The 21967-nt window shown below is 39.6% G+C and overlaps 2 protein-coding genes across 3 annotated transcripts in view; both read left to right on the top strand.

The window, feature by feature from the left end:
• Positions 1 to 7966, top strand: part of LOC137281711 (zinc finger protein Gfi-1b-like) — a 78340-nt gene extending 70374 nt beyond the window's left edge. Inside the window, exon 2 of one of the 2 annotated variants that reach the window (XM_067813132.1) lies at positions 5322 to 7966. In XM_067813132.1, coding sequence (XP_067669233.1) covers positions 5322 to 5677 — 356 coding nt within the window. In that variant the 3' untranslated portion in view covers positions 5678 to 7966. Of the gene's footprint in view, positions 1 to 128; positions 565 to 5321 lie in introns of those variants that run through there. The other variant, XM_067813153.1, reaches the window with a different exon arrangement.
• Positions 7967 to 9498: 1532 nt separating this feature from the next.
• Positions 9499 to 10888, top strand: LOC137281041 (putative transcription factor Ovo-like 1). The gene is made up of 2 exons (XM_067812195.1): positions 9499 to 9586; positions 10521 to 10888. The coding sequence occupies exons 1-2, from the start codon at positions 9499 to 9501 to the stop codon at positions 10886 to 10888; spliced, it is 456 nt and encodes a 151-aa protein (XP_067668296.1).
• The last annotated feature ends 11079 nt before the right edge of the window (positions 10889 to 21967 follow it).

Raw genomic sequence — 21967 nt, 5'->3', positions numbered from 1 at the left:
AAGGAAACTTCTTGAAACTGTCAAAGTTAACAAAACCCTACCAAAGTTATGCTGCACCATCTATATCTTCTTCATGACGTTTTTGGCCAAAGTTGACCAAATCAAGAACAAGCTTTTGTATCTTTCAGATGACGGAAGCTCACTCATGTTTGTTCAACCAAAGTCAGATGGGTCAAATTTCATGGGAAGGGACCCTTCACTGTCTTTTACATCATGGGATATTCAGGAACTGCCCCGAGAGTTCCAAGTGGGCATGTCTGGCTTCTATGACAACAACAGGCAACCATCTTCGACCTGGCGACCTGGCACTGTCAAGTGTCCAGACTGTGAGAAGACATTTACAACACGGAGAGCCATGATGGTGCACAAGATGGCTGTCCATAACAATGAGTCCTATGTCTGTGTCTGCGGCCGACAGTACAAGTATAAACCGAATTTGTCAAAACATAGACGTTTGTGCCCCATGGTGAAAAAGGTGTAGCTCTGACAAAATCTTTGTGGAAAAAACTGATTAATTTCAGGTGAATATATTCATTTGACAGGTATAAACCTGATTTGTCGAAACATTGGTGCTTGTGCTCTATGATGAAAAAGGTGTAGGACTGACGAAAGCTTTGAGGAAAGAGACTGGTTTTGTGTTCATATGATCCAATGGGCAGTTCATTCTGATCAGATATCCCAGTGATTCCAATACACATGAGATGCACCTTGTGTTTATCTGAATTAAATACTTCAAGATTCAAGAAACCTGTGACAGTTCAGGGTGGAATTGACCTTCAGCAACCCATGCTTGCCTTGAAAGGCGACTGTGCTTGTCATAAGAGGCAACTAACAGGATTGGGTGGTCAGGGTAGCTGACTTGGTTGACACATGTCATCGGTTCACATTTTTCGCACCGATTGATGCTCATGCTGTTGATCACTGGATTGTCTGGTCCAGACTCGATTATTTACAGACCACCACCATATAGCTGGAATATTGCTGAGTGCAGTGTAAAACTAGACTCACGCACTACTCAAGATTCAAGAACAAAACATTTCAAATTTGGATTCATGTTTCTCGTGCTGCAAGGCCCAAGTTCTGACTGATTCATTCATGAAGATTGTGTCCCCTGCCATGAATATACTAAGTACTGTTGAAGCTTCAGCTGCATTGAATGTATTTTATTTAACTATAATCCACAGTTTTAGTAAACATATACTGGATTATGATAAACATCAACAATGCAGTAAACAGGGTTTGTTGTCAATACACTTATAACAAAAGTAATGGATATAGAACTGATTTTGTTATCCTGACTGTACGTGTTATTTCTGACATCAGTTTTAGTGAGTTCAGTATTAACCCGTTTTTGGCAGTCTTCTAGCTATATTTCAGTGGTCCGTAAGTAATCAATTCTGGGCCAGACAAACCAGTGATCAACAGCATGAGCATCAGTCTATGCAGTTGGCATACAATGACATGACTCAGCAAACCTGACTTCCCGATCATGTAAGTCTTCTCTCACAACAGGGGTTACTGAAGATGAGTCTTTAACCCAAATCTTCACATGCTGACATCAGTTTTTACAAATGTGATCCCTTTGTGTGCTTTACTAGCATGATTGTACGATTTACCTCACACCTCCCATGTGCAGAAATTATAGTCACAAAGTATGAATCAACGTTGCTATTTTCTGCTTGGAAAAAAGTTGACTCTTTTTCCTCTTAAAGACATACTTATTTATCCTCTCGGATGGCACCAAGCTGTCTGGAGTGTGATCTCAGTGTTACCTAGCTCAACCTGCAGAATCTCAATGAACTTGGACAGATCTGTGCTCCGTTGTTCAAAACAACCTTATCTCTAAGATTTCAACCTTAGACCTTTACTAAGGTTAGCCTCCCGTTGCACGAAACAACCTCAACTAAGGTTAAGTGTGTCTAAGGTTGGAAAGGGAATATGGCAGCTGTTTTTATTTTGAGGAAGCAGAGAGTGTACATGAATGGGAATGTCAATTATAGCATATTAATGATCACTGATAAAGTTTTCATGAAAACCAGTTATGAAATTTTGAAACGTCGCCAATGAACCAAGAATTGGTTGGGATGTTTTTGAAAATACACTTACACGAACGCCGAAGTGCGCTTTCCGCCATATTGGATAGTGTTTACAAAATCATGTTTCGACAAGGGCAATATTGAGACGCCTATTTTATCACATATACTTCATAGTCTGCTGCAACAAATGTATCATTGAATTCTCCACACATCATAGAATCAAATTACAAATGGTCTTTGTCACCAACACTAACTGTCTACATAAAACGAACGAGAACGAACGCTCGAAAGACTCTGCGTTTCAAATGTAAACAAAAAATCCGATTTTACACTACGTGGCATTTTCGGAAATTTTCCAGCATCCAGCCGTGTAATCATTGCTTACAATGGTTAAGTACGCCTAGAATATTAAGGTGAAGCGTATCGCAGCAAGAAATAGCAAGTTAAAAAAATATACAATGCAATCATTTAATGATTCATAAGCAACTGTCAAAGTTTCCGAGCAGCGTGACGCCATCACTGACGCAAAATCAAGCAGAACGACAACGGTACTTATCGGCATTTCTGGCTTCTTCCGTCATTTACATTGTAAGCGATAAAAACATATAACAATACACAGATAGTCAGAATAATTCTGATTACTTACATCTCATATTTATGTTCAAAAGATCCCTGGATCCTAGCAAATTCCGATGTACCCATGTCAGCGAAGCCGCCATTTTGAAAGAAATTGGTCATGGGTAGTGATGTCACACATCAACATTGTTGCACATATTAGGCAATTTCTTTGAGGTGAAGGTCCGTTGAACAAGAGTAAACACAATGGCCATATTATTCCGATTGCACTTTCAGTATTGTGATGTATATTTTGCGTATTTTCACCAGGTGTGAGTTTGTCAAAAATGTTTTGAAACATTTTGATAGCAACTAGGATATCTAACTCAATATTTATACGAAAACTGCTTAAGAATATGTAACAGGTCATGTCTTAATTTGGACAAACCTTACGTACACAATCTAATAGTTCTCTATTTTTACCTTTCATTACATACCTATGAAGAGAAATAACATAATCATAATGTTTATATCCTAAATGAATATTCATTTACGCTACATTGATGCCAGGCAGGTACACGTGTTGCTCACAATAAGATACGTAGTAACACCGTCTAATTGTTGATATATTCAGGACACTATTTCGTTTTGTCTGAAGTGTGTTGAATTCTGGCATAGAAGCCGAGAACTTTGACATGTTCAATGGAAATTAGGTGAGATATGTACTAAACAGCAAAGCAGTGTCATCTTTTTCTGATGTCACAAAATGCACAAAACATGCCATGACGTCAACTAAAATGTTGCATCATTTTAAGTTATGTTATTATATAATGTCATTACATTTGAAGTTGTGTCTGTTACTCCGTTAATAGTGATGCAAAATTAATCAAATAACATCTACACAAACAGGAGAATTTGAGAATCTAAGAACTAAATCATGTATTGCCATCCAAATCGCTTTCTCATGTAGTACATTGTTATCTTTCCTTATAAACTGTGAAACTACCAAAACCTCTCCGCTCACATTGGGGAACTTTGTATTGGAATGGGTTTGTTCACTGTGTACAAAACATTACAAAAATATACTATCCGTATTCACAGCAAATTCTCTCCATGTGATCTTAGTTACACTGACCTGATGTAAAACATAGCAGAGTTATGCCCCCTTATCTTTATGAGTGCATCATATCCCTGTGGAGATCCATTTTTGACATTTATTGCGGACCATTTTTAATATTGAGCGTATGATGTTGTGCATTAAGACGTAAATCCATTTCATATACACTTATGTCGTTCTGACATTAGGCTGTATTTTCTTCGCTCACACTTTTTCGTAAAGGTGATAAATTTTAAAAATCGTAGCAGAGTGTTTTTATTGGTACACAATGAAAACGGAGAAATTTACTGATTTTTAATGCACACAAAGGTTTTTGGCAACATTTACCAGTATCTATTTCTCAAATCCCTGAGGTTGTCGCAGTTATATTTACACCAACGGATAGGAAATTAAATATTCTACATTTCTGTGTAATTGTATTGCCGTACACAGATCCAGGGCCACGCTAGCGTAATTCTCGCACAATGTTCACTTTTCAAACCTTATGAAAATGTGCGCCTGAAAAAAAACTCGGCGTCCACGGGGTTAAGGGTACGGCTAAGGTTGGAGTCCCTAAGGTTGCCCTAAGGTTGTTTTATGCAACAGGCGCATCTTTTTCTTAAGGTGATCGTAACTCTAACCTTAGTGCTTAAGGTTGATCTTAGCTAAGGTTGTTTTGAACACGGGGCACTGGACTCACTTGCACAAAACGATCTTAGTGCTATGACTATCTTAAGCCAATGTTGGAGAATGGGAGTTACAATCATTGTGGTGCTAAGATCACCTTGTGCAAGTGGGCTCTGGTGGCCAGCTCTTGTTGGTGTGACAGATTATTGTGCTTCATGACAAAGTCGTCTGTGGTGGTTAGAAATCCTCTTCATTAATATTTTCCATGAATGGAAGTTTAAGACTGGTCTTAACCTTGAGCTAGTATCTGGTAAAGTCCAAGGTGCTCAACTGTCACTGAATTGGAAATGAACTGTGAAAAGAACCAGTGCATTTGCCACAATTGTTTAAAATTTTAAATATGTATTCATATTGCTGTCGAAATTGGTCAGTTTAGGCTAAAGCCAGCATGTGATGCAAAGAAAAGACTATGTCTACTCTTATTGATCTTTATGTTAATTCAGTTTTAGTTTCAGATTTTGTTTCTTGTAGCAATGTGTAGTTTTGTTATCCTGACAACACACTATATATTTTACTTGAAATTTGTATATATAACATCAGTTTTAGTGAGTGTGAGTGTGAGTGAGTTTAGTTTAATGTCACACTCAGCTATGTGGCAACAGTCTGTAAATAATCAAATCTGATCAGATAATCCAGTGATCAACAGACCGAGTGTCACAGAAACTACTGGGATACTATTTCTGATATCCCTGCCTTAATAACACTGGGATGTTGCTAATAGTTGTGTAAATCCATGTCCACTCACTCACACAGTATAAGGAAATAGGTTTATATGGTTTAACCGATGGTTTACGTTCCTGTAACCAACATTAGGTCCTAACAGCACAGCACACATGTAGCATGCAGCTTCACACCACGCATGTATTAATCCGTTGTTTCATGTTATTGACCTTGACCTTCACATGCATCAAGGATTGACTGAAACTATGAACTTTTTGTAATTGCAGGTGTGAGAAGTTCAATGGGTTTCAGTCAATCTGGATCTGAGGAGCAAAGACATTTCCTTCCACCAGGCTCGGAAGAATCTCTAGCCTCGCTGCCGATTGTCTTCCCAAACCAGACTAACTTCATGGTAGAGAAGCGCCGTTCTAGTTCGAGCTACGCTACTGTCTCATTGGAAAAGGCATCGTGTCCGATATGCCACAAAATATTCTCCAGTGCCTATGCAATGAAGTGTCATATTCGCACAATACACGAGAATATCACTTATAACTGTGAATGTGGGAAGTCGTATAAGTCACGTGGTGGCATGTGGCTGCATCGGAAGATTTGTCCCGTGTACAAGACGTACCACGATAGTTAACAAAAGCTTTGTGAACTAAACATTAGTTGATGTTAATCTGATGATGAGGGCTGTGGTTAGTGGGTCGTTGGCCAGTTGGGTTGTGGTGCTGGGATGTCATGCTCGCCATGGTTGTCATGGACGTCATGCTCATCATGGTTGTCATGCTCGTCATAATTGTCATCATAGATGTCATGGCCGTCATGGACGTCATGGTGTGTTTGTTGCCCCACACCCCTGCAGTGTGTGGAGGAGAACAATGAGAAGTGATAATGATACACGTTCTCAAAGTATTCAGTGTTTTTGCTCAACATTCAGGTTAATCCAAGTTAAATGCCTGAGGGAACATTTTCAGGATTTGTTTGAACTCAATAACCCCTGCCTGCTCCGTTGATATATACTGTTCAGCCTTGCTATCCCGAGTATCAGACAAAGGTTCATAGAATAAACCTGATGGACCTACTTGTGTTTCATTAAACGGTTGATGTCTGTTTCCAGGATCTCTGTGACATGAGTTCGAATTCAAGACTGACATCTATGTTTTAAGTGAACAATGCCCAAAACATCTCCATGTTGAATAAATTTGGTACATCTTTGTGCTTTCCACTGACAGTAGGGGCAGTGTGGTAGCCTTTTGGTGCAAGTGTTCACTTGTCATGAAGATCCGGGTTCAATTCCCTTTGGGCACAATGTGTAAGCCAATTTCTGGTGTCCCCTGCTACAGTCTAAGTAAACTTAGTCTCAGTGTATTTCGTTACACTCCACCACTGAGTCTAACAAAACCTAGTAGAAGGTCGCGTCAGGTAACCTTTGAGCGACCAATGATCATCCAATCAAAATAGATTTTACCAACCAGACAACGGCTACTATTTAGGGATCAGAGGGACTTTCAAAATATTCAGGTCACTCACACAGATCTTTCCACAAACAAAAATCAACATATAACACAGTTATTTGACCTGCAGTATACCAGTATAAGCTTTGCGGTTTCTGTTGACATGGTTACCATTAGCTAATATTTCCGCATGATAACATCTTTGAATATTGCCAAAACACCATTTTCAGTGACGGTTTACTCACCGTTGACATGGTTGTACGTACGCCGTGTGCATCACCCGGAAACGAGCGTATGCTAAATAGCATTTGGAATCATTTGGGTACGAACCTTTTCGAGATAAAAAGTTCAAAAGGTATGTGCGAATGTGCACTTTCGCGATTTGGTAAGCTGTATTCTGATTGGTTAATCATCAAAGGTTACCTGATGCGACCTCCATAGGTTTTGTTAGACACAGTAGTGGAGTGTAACGAAAAGTACTAAGGATAAGTTTACTTAGACTGTCCCTGCCATGGTGTTGCTGGAATATTGCTAAAAGTGTTGTAAAACTAACTCACTCACACACCACTCCTTAACCGCAGGGCTACCCCACTGCGCTACGATGAATGGTACTTGACAGACACTTGTGTGGTTACCACTGTGTACCTGATACAACATGTATCCAGCTAGTTGCCATGGTTACAACTTAAATTAGAACAAGCAAGCAAGAACTTATCCCCTGGATGTATTTTAAACTACTGGCAATCATTATTCAGTTTTCATAACTTTTCCATGTTAAGCAGTGTACTGATGTATTCTTGAACAACCTAGGGGCAGAAGAGCAGCTGCATGGTGTTCGTTTTTCACACTGAACACCTGGGTTCAATTCCTTACCTGGGTAACGTTTTTGAGTGGCATTTCTACAGGTGAAAACATATACTTCTTTATTCCGGTGATGCGACATTTCGACACAGATACTTGTATCACTGCCATGCAGGTACGAATCAGGTAGAAAACAGGGTTATATAAATACAGTATATAATTAACAAAACCAGCAACAAGATAATTGAGAAATAACAGTTATGTGATGACAAGGGATTACAATTTTGAATGTTGTGCTTGTCTTTAGAGATAACTAAAAGGTGGTCAGACTCGCTGACGTGGTTGACTTGCCCCAGTTGTAAGTTTCATGTTCATGCTGTTGATCACTGGACTGTCTGGTCCAGACTGGTTAATTCATAGGTTAAAGCCATATAGCTGGAATATTGCTGAGTTGAATCAGTATGAAAAAAAGATGTTGTTTATTTGAGGCATTTAGTCCACGATTGATCCTGGAGTGACACAGATGGACTAGAAAGGTGTTCTGTGTTAGACTCATGTAAATATGTTTATACTCTGAATAACAGTATCGGTCATAATACAACTGTTACATTACTGTATTGTTTTTAATTGTCAAAATATTCATTTTTTGTAATAAACATGCATAATAAGTCACAGTCTGGAAGTTAATGTGTTTTGATTTAGGGGATATAATCCCTGACCATTCAGCTTATTAGACAGGTTGAGTTCATAGACATTTACAAGGTTTGAGACTGACTCTCTACCATTGGGCAAACTAATGGCGACCAACTTCTGGCTGAGCATGGACAGGGCTTACTCCCAGTGAGATGTGCTTCTGTTTCTTTGAATCTGTGAACTTCGACACAGTTGGGGATGGTGGTTAAAGCTTTTGCCAGTCACGTTGAAGACCTAAGTTCTATTTTCCACATGGGTACATTGTATGATACCCATCTCTGGTGTTCCGTGCCATGATATTGCTGGAATATTGATAAAAACGTGAAACTCTCTCACTCGCTCGCTCACTTGTTTATCTGGTTTGTTCATTGGAGTCCTGCAGCATCAGACTGTAAATACTTACTTTTTTATGTAGGTGCCATTGGTAGGGTGAACACCTGGTGTCATCACAGTTTTTCAGTGATCCTTTTCTGTTTTGCCTATATACTACATTAAATTCTAAATACAGTGGAAGCTGTCTAAACCAGCACTCACTGGGGCCAAAGAAATAATTCAGTTTAGACAACATGCTGGATTGTAGAGCTGATGATGTACAACCCACAGATGGGACTGAAATTTTATGCTGGTGTTGACAACTTGCCGGATTGGACAGATGTTGGTTTTGACAGCTTTCACTGTATAGTCATGGCTGGATGTGTGGTGGTATGTGGTCTTAGAGCTAAGGTCACAGTTCAGTTTAAGTCAACCAGTGTTGAGTGCGAAGAGTCTATGGATTGGTGACCATGTTTGGCAGCTTGACTCCTGCGAGTTTCTGGGACTTCAGTCCTGCCCACAATGAAGCATGTGTGATACATGTGGTCTCACCATAGGCAAGTGAGTTTGTTAAAAAGTACCTCTGTTCGCCCAGCAGGATGTGGGTACCTGGTGGTATTGGTCATGTGAGTACTAACCTTCTAGCAGGCAGACTGGGTTATCTGGGGGTTGTTGGCCCAGCAGAATGTGGGTACCTGGTGGTATTGGTCATGTGAGTACTAACCTTCTAGCAGGCAGACTGGGTTATCTGGGGGTTGTTGGCCCAGCAGAATGTGGGTACCTGGTGGTATTGGTCATGTGAGTACTAACCTTCTAGCAGGCAGACTGGGTTATCAGGGGGTTGTTGGCCCAGCAGAATGTGGGTACCTGGTGGTATTGGTCATGTGAGTACTAACCTTCTAGCAGGCAGACTGGGTTATCAGGGGGTTGTTGGCCCAGCAGAATGTGGGTACCTGGTGGTATTGGTCATGTGAGTACTAACCTTCTAGCAGGCAGACTGGGTTATCAGGGGGTTGTTGGCCCAGCAGAATGTGGGTACCTGGTGGTATTGGTCATGTGAGTACTAACCTTCTAGCAGGCAGACTGGGTTATCAGGGGGTTGTTGGCCCAGCAGAATGTGGGTACCTGGTGGTATTGGTCATGTGAGTACTAACCTTCTAGCAGGCAGACTGGGTTATCAGGGGGTTGTTGGCCCAGCAGAATGTGGGTACCTGGTGGTATTGGTCATGTGAGTACTAACCTTCTAGCAGGCAGACTGGGTTATCAGGGGGTTGTTGGCCCAGCAGAATGTGGGTACCTGGTGGTATTGGTCATGTGAGTACTAACCTTCTAGCAGGCAGACTGGGTTATCAGGGGTAACAATGTGCTGTTCTATAAATGGATACATTCTTATTATCATTATTTTTGTGCTAATCCGTATAGACAGTGTATGAAACTCCTGACAAAGCCAGGGAGCCCACAGTGCTGATAACTAAGCAATGTTGCAGGCCCTGATGACATGCAACCAGCCTTATATTAAAAATAGGAAATTGAGATATGGTGTTAAAATAATGTAATTAATGAATTACTTGTAGTGAGTTAAACTTAAACATGTGCAAAAGCAAATTTAATAAAACCATAACTTGTGGCCACTGTTGATTCATTTAGTGTCACTGCCATCTGAATCAGAACAACAGAAAAGAATGACATTATTCATTTGCTGAAAGCATTCTCTAGACCAGTCACATTTAGTGTTAGATAAGAGGCTGATCTGTGGAAGTTACAGTTTGATTGATCGTGGACTACACAGACGTCATCAAGCTACCACAATTGTAAATTATTTTCGAAATATTTCACGTAGTCAGTGGCATAGTGAAATGTATACCCTTTGAAAATTTATTGGCCCACAGGGCTGGCTACATAATAAAGTTGTAAGTCTGCTGTATAACTAGCTAGCAGCAGGCGGCCGAGCAGAATATTTGATAAGAAATAATATTTCACATTTTTGCTTCAAAGAAGATGTCTTTTTGTTTTACACAATGCTATTACATTCGTCTATATCTGTGGTATCAATGCAGTTAAGGAAACATCTAACAATACTTTTCCACTTTTTCATATTTGATACGACCGTTTCACAGAACAGTTCCTTGTTTTAGTTGATAATGTTAATGTCAATCATATTCATCTAATCCTGAGATCATTGCAGGCTGAATAACATATTATAATTTTCAATTTTTGTTTCAGCTCTGTTTGTGTGCCAGGAATGTGGCAAATATTACGACAAACGACACTCGTACAAGATGCACATCAAACGGTACCACACAAACCCCGCCCTCTTGTGCAACATCTGCAGCAAGAGGTTTTTCTCCCGCCACGACCTCCAGCGTCATGTCGTCACACACACCGGCATCCGCCCCTTCACCTGCGACATCTGTGGGTCCAAGATGTACACACTCACTACACTTAAAAGTCATGTGAAACACAAACACGGTCATCCCTTCTTGTATTTCTGTAAGCACTGCGGCAAGGGTTACAATGACAGCAGTGCTTGGGTCGCACATGAAATGAGTCACCACAACCAGGAGATTGGTTTATCGGATCAGAACATTTAAGTTCAGGAAATTGTGTTCATGCTGTACTGTTCTAGAAGAAATGAAAAGTAATGTCGGGTTCCGAAATGAAATAATAATGTGGTTGTTAATGTATTCGCTCTTCATGCCGAATACCCGTGATTCCCCAAATGGATACAAATGTGTGAAGCCCATTTCTGGTGCCCCTGTCGTGATATTGCTGGAATATTGCTGAGAACTACACAAACGCCATCTCTCTCTCTCTCCCTCTCTCTCTCTGTCTCTCTCTCTGTCTCTCTCTCTCTCCCTCTCTCTCTCTCAGGAAACTAAAATGAAGCTCTGGATTCTATATGAAATGAAGCAGTAGTTTGTTTAACACTACACTCAGCTTTATTCCAGCTATATTATGGCGGGCTGTAGATAATCAAGTCTGGACCTCACAATAAATTGATCACAACATAAGCATTGACGTACGCAACGGGAATACAATAAAACAAATCAGTGGAATGATCACATGGTAAATTAATGGCTCTTCATGCGGAAGGCCAGATCGTTTTGATTCCCAACATTGGTATAACTGGGTGAAATCCATTCTTGGTGTCCAGTGATGTGTCAGGAATATCATGAGAAAAACAGATTAAATATCATCTTTTTGCAGTGACTGAATACACTTCTTACACTACTGTTGGTTTTTGTTTCTTTCGCCTTATATTTTCATGATTTAAAATAAAAAAATCTTGATAATTTTTGTGAATGATAACAGTATGTCTTCATGAATAGTTACAGTATTTTTGTGGATACAGTAATGTGTTCATGGATACAGTAATGTATACAGTAATGTGTTCATGGATACAGTAATGTGTTCATGGATATAGTAATGTATACAGTAATGTGTTCATGGATACAGTAATGTGTTCATGGATACAGTAATGTATACAGTAATGTGTTCATGGATACAGTAATGTGTTCATGGATATAGTAATGTATTCATGGATACAGTAATAATGTTTTAATCCAGACAGTGATAATATTTTCATCAAGACATAATGATGTTTTCATGGATAGTAAAGTTTTCATCAATGCAGTAACCGGTTATGGATATAGTAATGTGATCATGGATACAATAATGTTACAATAATACAGTAGTTATATTTCCATGACGATAGTTGCACATTTTGTCTGAATACAGTATTATACGACCAATGTGTTTCATGTTAAATAAAAGATCTGATTTTTTTCAAGTTGTTCAAGGTCCTTGTACATGTGAGAAAGGGTGGAGATAGCACAGCAAAGGTTAATGAATAAACAACTTTGTCTGCACTTGTGCTTGTGTTTCTCAAACACCTTGCTGTCCCATTCTCTGCACTCATCCCTTGTATCAAACAGTCAATATTTTATGGTGGTTTAGTTTCACACTGCACTCAGCAATATTCCAGCTATATGGCGGCGGTCTGTAAATAATTGAGTCTGGATCAGACAATACAATGATCAACAGCATGAGCATCGATCTGCGCAATTGGGAACCGATGACATGTGTCAATCTTGTCCGTGAGCCTGACCACCTGATCCCATTGGTCAATATCACAATGAATCAGGAATACATAATTTTCAGGTTGAGCATCCAAGCTTACCCGCTTTGACCCCTCCATGTAAACCACTGCAACCATCATTCACTCATTCATTCAATTTTGTCCACAAACCATAAGTATGTTGAAACAGTTCAATAGCCCAATATGGATTAATGAAAAGAATGACCAACTTAAATATACATTTATTGCAGTCACCTCATACAGTTACATAAAACAGGACATACATCCTGAAAATAAAAATAAAAAATGAATTAATTTCAATGTAACACAATGTTGAAACTGAAAGAAAATATTTTACTCTAAGCATCAACTATGTTCAATCACACAGTTAAAAATATTAGCAGGTTTGCAGAAGAAATTATCAACCTTTTTGTGAAGTTTTTAATTCTAGATAACTAAATTCCATTTGTCTCATTAACAGAAAGACAATTTTCATCCTATTACGTCATGCATACCTATTTACTTAGTAACATTTGGGTAGACCAAGTTTATTTATTGTTTTACACATTTTTTATCTCAGTAAGCCTAAAGGCAAGAGGAGGTTAATTATTTTTTTAAAAATCACCAGCCAAAACAAAAACCCACATAAATTTTTCAAACTGATTGTATTTCAAGTTCACACTCACTGAGATGCTTGAACAACTGAATTCAAAGAAAAAACTTGCTAGATCATTCAGTTTAAAGCCCCTGAAAACAGATACCGGTATTACAGTGTCCAACAAACTGCCTTACATAGTCGCTTAAGTCTTGCTCACATATACCTTCAACATTGGGATTTTATTTTTTTGAGCGGGGAAAATTTATTTTTATTTTTGTTCATATTTTGGAACAATTTACGAACAGCAGATCCATAAACAAATAAAATTAAAAATAAAAATAAAACAAAATTGGTCTGGCCTTAGTTACACGTATCAGCCACATATAATGGCATTATTGACAGACTGACTGAAATATATAGATGACTCCCAAATGAAGCTTCATTGTGGGCAGAAAACAGGCATGTTTTATTTTGTGTGAAGAGATAAATTACTAATAGAGGTAACTCAACAGGGATTATATCATAATCATACATGAATTATGTATGCCTCATTCCTGAGGACATCTTGACAAAAGTAATCATTATGAGTGTTAAACATTATGACAAATATGTGAGTTAAACAACAGATTGTAGATTCAAACACTCTGTTAACTAATTACATAAAGTGATTTTTGATACAGTGGAAGCTGTCTTACTCAGGCCCTAAGTAACTCGGTTTTCTATATAATTCGGACCGAATTGTTGATCCTGGCAGAAGTTAAGTAAGTTGTCATTACATGTAGACTAACTAATTCAGACTTCATGTAACTCGGATTTCGGACTGAAATCTCCGTCCTTCAAGGTAATTTACTATTAAAACATCACTAATTAACTCGGGCTAGCTGGACTGCCAGAGGCGGAAGTGCTTTGTAGTTAGCCGATTACCACTTCAAACAGATTATCAGGTGTGATGATAACCAATTAACAAAATGAAATTAACAAAGCAGTTCAGCAAGCTGACACTACTCACTCAGTGTCATTATGATGGTATGCGATTTTGTTATAAAAAGACGATACTCCAGTAATTTCTCAACAGTGACAAAATGGCTGAACCACCACTGAAGCGGAGATGTCCAAATGCAGCCCTACCCTGAGGGACTATTGCCGCAAGTAAAATATGTAATCAAACCATTGAATAAATAAATTAATCTATACAGTACATGTTTACTTCATTTATTCATTTAGTTGTGTCTTTCATCATAAAAGTACTGTGTATGCGTATCTCCTGGTCAAGGGAGCTGACTTTTGACTCTCACCAGTCCAATTCTGACCCCTCGTAATTTAGACACAAAAGTCGGTCCCAGACAAGTCCAAATTAGACAGCTTCCACTGTAGTTTGAACGGAAATGAGTTTGAACATCTTTCTGGCAAACTGTTGGTCATGTGACAGGAGGGACACACTGGTGTCATAGCAGTACAGAGTTCGTTCAGATTATCAGCCGTCAAATGTAAGGGCTGTTCAACCATTTTTAAGGAACCATATAAGCACACTTAAGACATCAGTAGATGAATACACATGCAGTTGGTATAATTTGGGATCAATCATCAGAGAGAAATAGCTCTAAGAGACATCGGTGCAAAGGGAACTTGTTGCATCATGATGGAGATTAAATACACATTTTGTGATGGCAAGGTATTTCTTTTATGTATTAGTTTCCTCTAAAATCATAACTGGACATGACAATTAGGACCAAACCAAATTTAGTACCTGTTAGTGTAAAATGTAAAAGAGTCCAGTTTTTTCAAGCCTGTGTGAACCCTGAGAGTGTGTGCCAGAAACTTATGATCATGGTTCCAATCTAGGTCTATCCCTATTTTGTGTCGAGGTTCAACAGCACTGTGTCCATGCCTTCTGGTATCACCACACTGATGATGTGCAGCGCTTCTGGTGGTCCTCCATCACGAAGCCGAGATGTCTGATGTTCCTGGAGTAATGTTCCAAGCAGCATGAAACCTAACTCACTCACTCACTCGGTCATAACCAACTTAAATGAGGTTGTTGGTTTAATGCTACTTTGGAAAGTACTTGTGGTATATTATTTGAACGTACTCCTGGCAAAGGGAGGTAACTCTCCATCCAGCCTACGATTGTACAAAGCGATTTTTAGCAATGAGTGAGTGAGTTGGATTTCACACCGATTTTAGCAATATTCCAGCAATATCATGGTGGGGGACACCAGAAATGGGCTTCACACGTCGTACCCATGTGGGGAATCAAACCCGGATCTCCAGCCATAAGGTGACTGTAACTCCCATACATTAACATAGACTTAAGTTTGTCTTACGCCTAAGGCTGCTTTGTACCCTGGTCGCCATTGTTGCTAAGCAATACTGTTTAACACTCACATGCTAACTGTTCAAACACTGTTCAAACACTATTCAAAGTTGGATGTACTTGAGGTAAACTCTGTTTCATAATACTGCCACCCACATATAACCCAAAGGCTCCGTAGTTCACCTCAGTATGTTTATGTATGTTAAAGAAAGATAAAAAGGTCACAGACAACAAGTTCTCCGTGTTAAATTTGCTTCATTGATGGGTCTTAACCACATGGAGAATCACTGCTGGGACCATCTGTGAAAAATCCTCGCTCAATGTCTTCTCAGTGACAACGTCTGCGTTATCCCAACAAGCTACTTTCACAGTGTCTAAGCTGACACAGCCACTGAGCAGGCTCTGTTCTATACTTGAACCGGTTCGATGATTTTGTGTGATTGTATTTTCAGAGTGAGTGCGTGAGCAACAGCACTGTAGGGGACACCACGAATGGTCTTCACACATTGCAAAGAAATATGGAATCAAAACCAGGCCTTTGGCCTCATGAGCAAGTGTGTTACCCACTAGGCTACACCACCATCCCTGTAATATCAGTCTGTAAGACTATCGTGGCTCTGGTGATCCAGCTGTCCACCGTGCAGAGTTGCGTCCTGGATATCATGGGTTCCGAATCCCAGTTGCCACTGATGTTCCTAGGTTTGCAGCGCCATGTGAACCCTTGTGAATTTCACAAGGTGAATGTATGAACTGAATCACTTGGGGCTCCCCGCTGACACTAAACTGACATGCTCTGGCATAACTGTAATACTGTTCACAGAGATGTTCCCAAATCACTCGCTTAAAAGACAATTATTTGACAGAAATTACACAATCAACAAAATAAATATTTAGAAGGTCATGGTACTATGTCAAGGAAAGGCCTTTGGGTTTCTACTAATTCTAAACTTACAGTAATTTTAAGTAAATGCGCCCAAATCAAATGCAATTTTATTCTGAATTTTTACCAAAATGCATTTCCCCACCATATCCCTAAAAGCCAAGATTTATCGAGTGACTGAGTATGGTTTTAGGCTGCTTTTAGCAATATTCCAGCAATATCACAGCAAGGGACTCCAGAAATGGGCTGCACACATTGCACACATGTGGGGAATCGAACCTGAGTCTTCTGCGTGATGGGCAAACACTTTAACTCCTGGGCCACCCCCGACATGTATCATGACATGTCAACATGGTAAAGGAGTTACACCCAAAGTGATCAGACCCTGATTCCTCAAACCACTTGAAATGTTCCGCACAGGTAGATATCCTATGGGGCTGCCATGTTTAACTGACCACTGTCCAGCTGTTTATCATAACAGTCCAACAGTGGTCAAGTTGACATAGCCACTGAGCAGGCCTTCTTGTGGATGCGGAGCCCAGTTCTATACTTGTACTGCTTCCCACACACACAAGCATGGATTATTTTGTCATGTTCGGCTTTCCTGTGGTTCAGACGAGCTGTTGTGTCTGCAAATGTCCGCCCGCAGATGTGACATGGGTAATTCTTCTTGTACACCTGACTGGTGGAACACAGGTCATGGAAGGTTGCGGTGTCTGGCGGGATGTACTTCGAGCCTGTGCCGCCATGCCACGTGGGAAGGACCTCTTCAAGCATGCTCTGGGAGTGCAAAGTTCCATAAGCGATTCCTGAAACTACAGAGAGAAGAATTTGAAGAACATGATTCAACAATTAGATCATTAGTTTTCAGAAACAAACTATTGTTGATGTAATGTAAGTCTAATCGGACAGTGTACGTATGGAGGGTGGAGTAAGGAAGATGAACAGGTTTTAGTTATATTATAATAGGATATTTATATAGCGGACATATAAATGCAACTAACACATGCTTAAGACACTGGGGGAATCTTTCTTCTGGCGTTCATTTAACCAGCTCCCTCGAGAGTTTTCAACTCATGCAGCCTGTTAAGAGCAGTGAGTTATCACAGAACATCCTCCTCACAAGGTACCTATTTCAGAGTATCTGTCTGTCCAGGATGGTTCATATTCAACATGGACTGCAAGATTCTCAAATTAAGCAGCCCAACTGATGGGTTAAAATTTACACATGTATATTGGTATTTGGGGGGGCAGGTAAGTGTTAGTCAGGGCTGGCAAGCCAGCCCTGTGGTCTGGCTGAAAATGTTTGCAGCTGCATGTTCTAACACATTGTTTAAAATGCCCATTAAGTGCATAAAATGTTGTATCTACATTAGGGTATATATGACTACAACATAATTAAGTTAATATGTGACTAACAAAATTTTAGGGTGTTCCCATACTTTTTGTTTGTTGTGTACTAATTTGTGGTCCTTTTGAGGTCATTTTTGTGAAACTGTAATTCATGTATTACTCTGGTAATCAAGACACTGGAAGTCTTAGAAGAGGTGTTGGTCTGAGCATATCCAGCCTGTTTGATCGTATTACGTGATCATTTTTGTGAAACTGTAATTCATGTATTACTCTGGTAATCAAGACACTGGAAGTCTTAGAAGAGGTGTTGGTCTGAGCATATCCAGCCTGTTTGATCGTATTACGTGATAGTGTCCTTGTAATAATCACAGACATCTGACACCAAGAGCTAGTCCTCTAATAAATCAACATACCATTTTCTTGGGTATTCAATGAAGTAAACTAATTTATCAACAGATAAATCAACTTGCTTGACAACGATACAAGAAGCTGTATCGAAATGTCGCTCCAACTGATTAAAGAAGTTGTTCATCCAAGAAGTTTTGTCCTTATCTGATTCACCAACTTCTAAACATGCCACACAAAGAAGTAATTTATCAACAGATATAAATGTCAAATCCATTGTCCACTTTCAGTGCTAAAGGGCCAAAATAGGGCATGGTTGATTAAAAAAAAACACTCTTTGATCCACTAAAGATTAATCAACCAGTTAAATACTGAAGCAGAGTCATAGACTGATGACCTCCATGCTCGCTGGAGACTGTTTATCCACACAAGAAGCCCCAGTCACCATCTTAGCTACATCACACCAAGTGCATTGTTTTGATTGTGTGCACAACAGTTTGAAACAATCAAAGATGATGTCATCCATTGTTCTTGACATCTCAGCCCATGTTCTGTGACAGCGTGACAACAATAGATTGGCTGAACTGATGTCTGTGTGATCTATATTTTCTAAGGAAGGAAAGACTGGTGGAAATTAACCTGCTCATAAACTAAAAATAATGAATCATCTGTCCCTTGTGATCTAATGTTGTAAGTTCAACCCAAACATTCACCAGTAACTGATAACCCTCAAAAGGTCACTCAGTAATTAACAAACATGGCTCTTGGCTGATGATGAGGAACATCCTGGCAGCATCCTTGATACTGCAGCTATCATCAACCTATTGTCAGTGTTACTTGACAAATCAAAACATTTCCAAGACACTGAAGGTAATTCATCATTCAACCATGCACACATTCAGTTGAATGTTTGTGAATGCCTTGAAATTCATATAAATTCCCTTCAAGTCCTGACTGTATTGCTTCTGATTCCAGTGCCCTTTTCATGCTATCTTTCCAACAAAGGTCAACTATTGGTTCTAAGTGTACATCATCACAGTACCTAAAATGATTACTACCAAAGCACTGATATATTTTGACGCCTTGATAGTGGTAGAGAATGGAATCATCCTTACCATTTCACATACTGATCCATGAAAAATAGACCACAAAAACCGTTCTCTTCCCACAGAGGTTACTTGTCATATTTTCCTAAGAACTTCTGTTCTAATATCTCCTGGTTCTCATGGTCCCCCAGCGGCAAAAAATCGTGACATGAATTATGTCCATTCTTTCTGTCCAATCAGAACAGGTTACATCGACTTAAATTGAACTTGACTACCACAGATTAGTCCCTCTGCTGTCAAGGACTTTGTTGATGTGACACACAAGAATTTAATGGCAAGCTTGTCTGTTGTCAACGTGTGTTGGAGATGTCATTGATCCGGCCATTACATCACTGAGTTCTGTCTAAATGAAACATTTGTGAATTTGACTGGGAAAGACGTTCTAGTTTTTACAAAGGATATGTGAACTATCCAGGCCTTGTGAATTATCACTTTTGAAACAATATCGCTGATTGCACAACTAAATATTATTGCAACCAATCACGCATCCAGAACACCCAGACTAAGGCTCAGTCTCTGAATATATATAATTTTGATAGTAACAAGCAAACCCATTCTAACTGAAAAGGAGTCCCAGGGAGACCAGAGATTCCAAGCCTGAACCTGAGGAAATCCAGACTTGCTTCATTTAAGACTTTAGTACTGCAGAGAAGATTTGTCAGTAGGCAAATAATGTGGTTCAGGGACTGTGAGACAGACTAACTCACTTCATGGACTGTACTAGAATGAAGGTTCATAGGAAGATATGACAAGTACCCTCTGTGACAAGAGAAGGCACAAAACCATGAATGTAAGATTCTGAAACATTTTTTCTGGAGCCTGACTGAGCAGAATGAGCTAACCTTTGAAATGTTGTGGAGACTGACCAGCCAAGAAAACCTTTTACAACCCTCTGGTAACCATTTTTGATAACATCAAATACTGAAATGATTATTCACGGAGAGACTGACCAGTATATGCTTTACTAACCCCCTGCTAGATGCCCTTTGTACAAGGTATCTAGGGAATATAAACTTTTATACAAATCCACAACAAGCTGTAAAGCCCTAGAATCTGATATGTCGCTCTGAAGCCACAACGAACAAGGAACTTTTGCCCTAGATGCCAGATAAATATTACACAAATCCATTACCAAGAGTGATGCCTCGTGCTTATGAAATGATGCTCTGAGAAACCTTAGCCCTAGATGCCAGAAGAATATAATTTTGTACACAAAACCATTACCAGGTTCATGCCTCAGTTCCGGAATGACTGGAATGTGATGCAAGTCTTCTGATGTCTGGGAAGGTCCCCTGAGTACTTGTATATTTTCCCACAAACACAGGCGTGTGTCACGTGCTCGTGCTCTGCCTTCCTGTGTCGCCGCAACCTCCAAGTGTCGGGAAACGTCTTCCCGCAGTCGCTGCAACGACAGGCACCTTTCTGCAGCATATTGTCTGCAATGTCGCTGACAAATCTAACAAATGGAAGTTCCGAACCCGATTGTCTCAAACTGGCAGCAGGGTCTGCGGGTTTGGATGCAAATGAACCTCTTGGTATTGGGTAAATGTTTCTCCCAAAGACCTGAGAAGGGTTGTTGAAAGTCCCATAAGTATCTTCACCTCTGGCACCTGCAATTAACAACAGACTCACTGTAAATGTCTTTTTCCTACAGGAATAGAATTATGTCCTCCTGTAAACAAGGGCTGCAAAGCGTTGTCACTTCATATTATCACTGACTATAAGTACAAAAGATCATCTTTTCCGTCCCTTTTCTTCAAATCCAAAGCAACCTCTGTTTCAGAATTAAATCAGCCTCTGTTTGCTAAAACAGTTTCGTGCATGGTTCCATTCATGTTTCATGATTTTATTTCACTGTATCATAACAGAATCACTACTAAACAGTGATGACATCAGGTGTTCACAAAAGGAGGTATATCACCCTACTAGTGACATGGATCACAAACACATACAAAGGCATCTAAGTTACTTGTTCTCACAATGAGAAGGTATGGTTTGTTGGCATAGTGCAGGAGCTTCATTCAGACTTGCTCTTTGTTCTCACAACTGTACCACCATATTGGTAACGTACTACCACTTTCTCAACCTATTCCTGAAAAGAATCGGAACTAAATTAGTTGGTTGTTGTTTAACACCTAATCCATCAAAATTCCAGCTATACGGATGCAGATAATCCACATTGGACCAGACAACCTAGTGACCGACAGCATGAGCATCAGTCTACACAATCAGGTAACAATGACATGTCTGAACCAAGTTAGCAAGCTTGATCACCCGATCCCGTTAGTTGCGTCATACGACAAGCATGGGTTACTGAAGATCAATTCTAACCTGGATCTTCACAGGTATCATATTACAGGCGCACCCCACTTTCTTTTTTAATTCAGTTTGTGTGAATGAAGGGTGCTAACACTATACCTGGACATGCATACTCTTCTCACGAACACCTGGTGTCATCACTGATTTTCAGGATGCATTCATAAACCTACCTCAACACTATTCAAATTTTATTACCAGAATCTATCTCAGCAGATAATTGCAATGTGTAATGAGGATGTGGTTTGGTTCATTATTATGTAACATTAAGTAAAATTTAAGTAAAATAAAGTGCTGAATATGAATTTGAATTCGCCTTCTATGTTAAGAGTAAGCTGGGGAGTTACCTCCCTTTGTTTTGTTTCCCATGGAAGACAACAGGGTTCCAGTAATTTCAAGAAAGTGGTGGTGTGGCATAGCTTTTGCTAGAATTTTCCATAACTATATACAATGAACTCTGTCTAATTTGGACCAGCTTGGGACCAACAACAAAGTCCAAATTAGACAGCAGTCCTAGTTACACAGAAGATATAATACCACAACACATCATCTTTAGATTCAATACGAGTATCAATTCATTTAAAAGGACAGATTATAAAAGGACGTGCAAGTCTATTGGCACAGTCACGGTAGGTTTTTCGTTTGAGGGGTGGTTCCTGGCCAGTCACCATCTTGGTCAT

This window comes from Haliotis asinina, chromosome 4, assembly GCF_037392515.1.
Source record: "Haliotis asinina isolate JCU_RB_2024 chromosome 4, JCU_Hal_asi_v2, whole genome shotgun sequence".
Lineage (NCBI taxonomy): Eukaryota > Metazoa > Mollusca > Gastropoda > Lepetellida > Haliotidae > Haliotis > Haliotis asinina.
The sequence above is the reverse complement of the archived record's forward strand: the minus strand, read 5'-3'. Positions and strand labels throughout refer to the sequence as shown.

Bases quoted from the DNA above. Each gene is read 5' to 3' on its own strand.
- LOC137281041 (XM_067812195.1), top strand. From the start codon at position 9,499: ATGTGGGTACCTGGTGGTATTGGTCATGTGAGTACTAACCTTCTAGCA. The intron at 9,587-10,520 runs GTGGGTACCTGG...TTTTTGTTTCAG, and splicing joins GGTTGTTGGCCCAGCAGAAT to CTCTGTTTGTGTGCCAGGAA.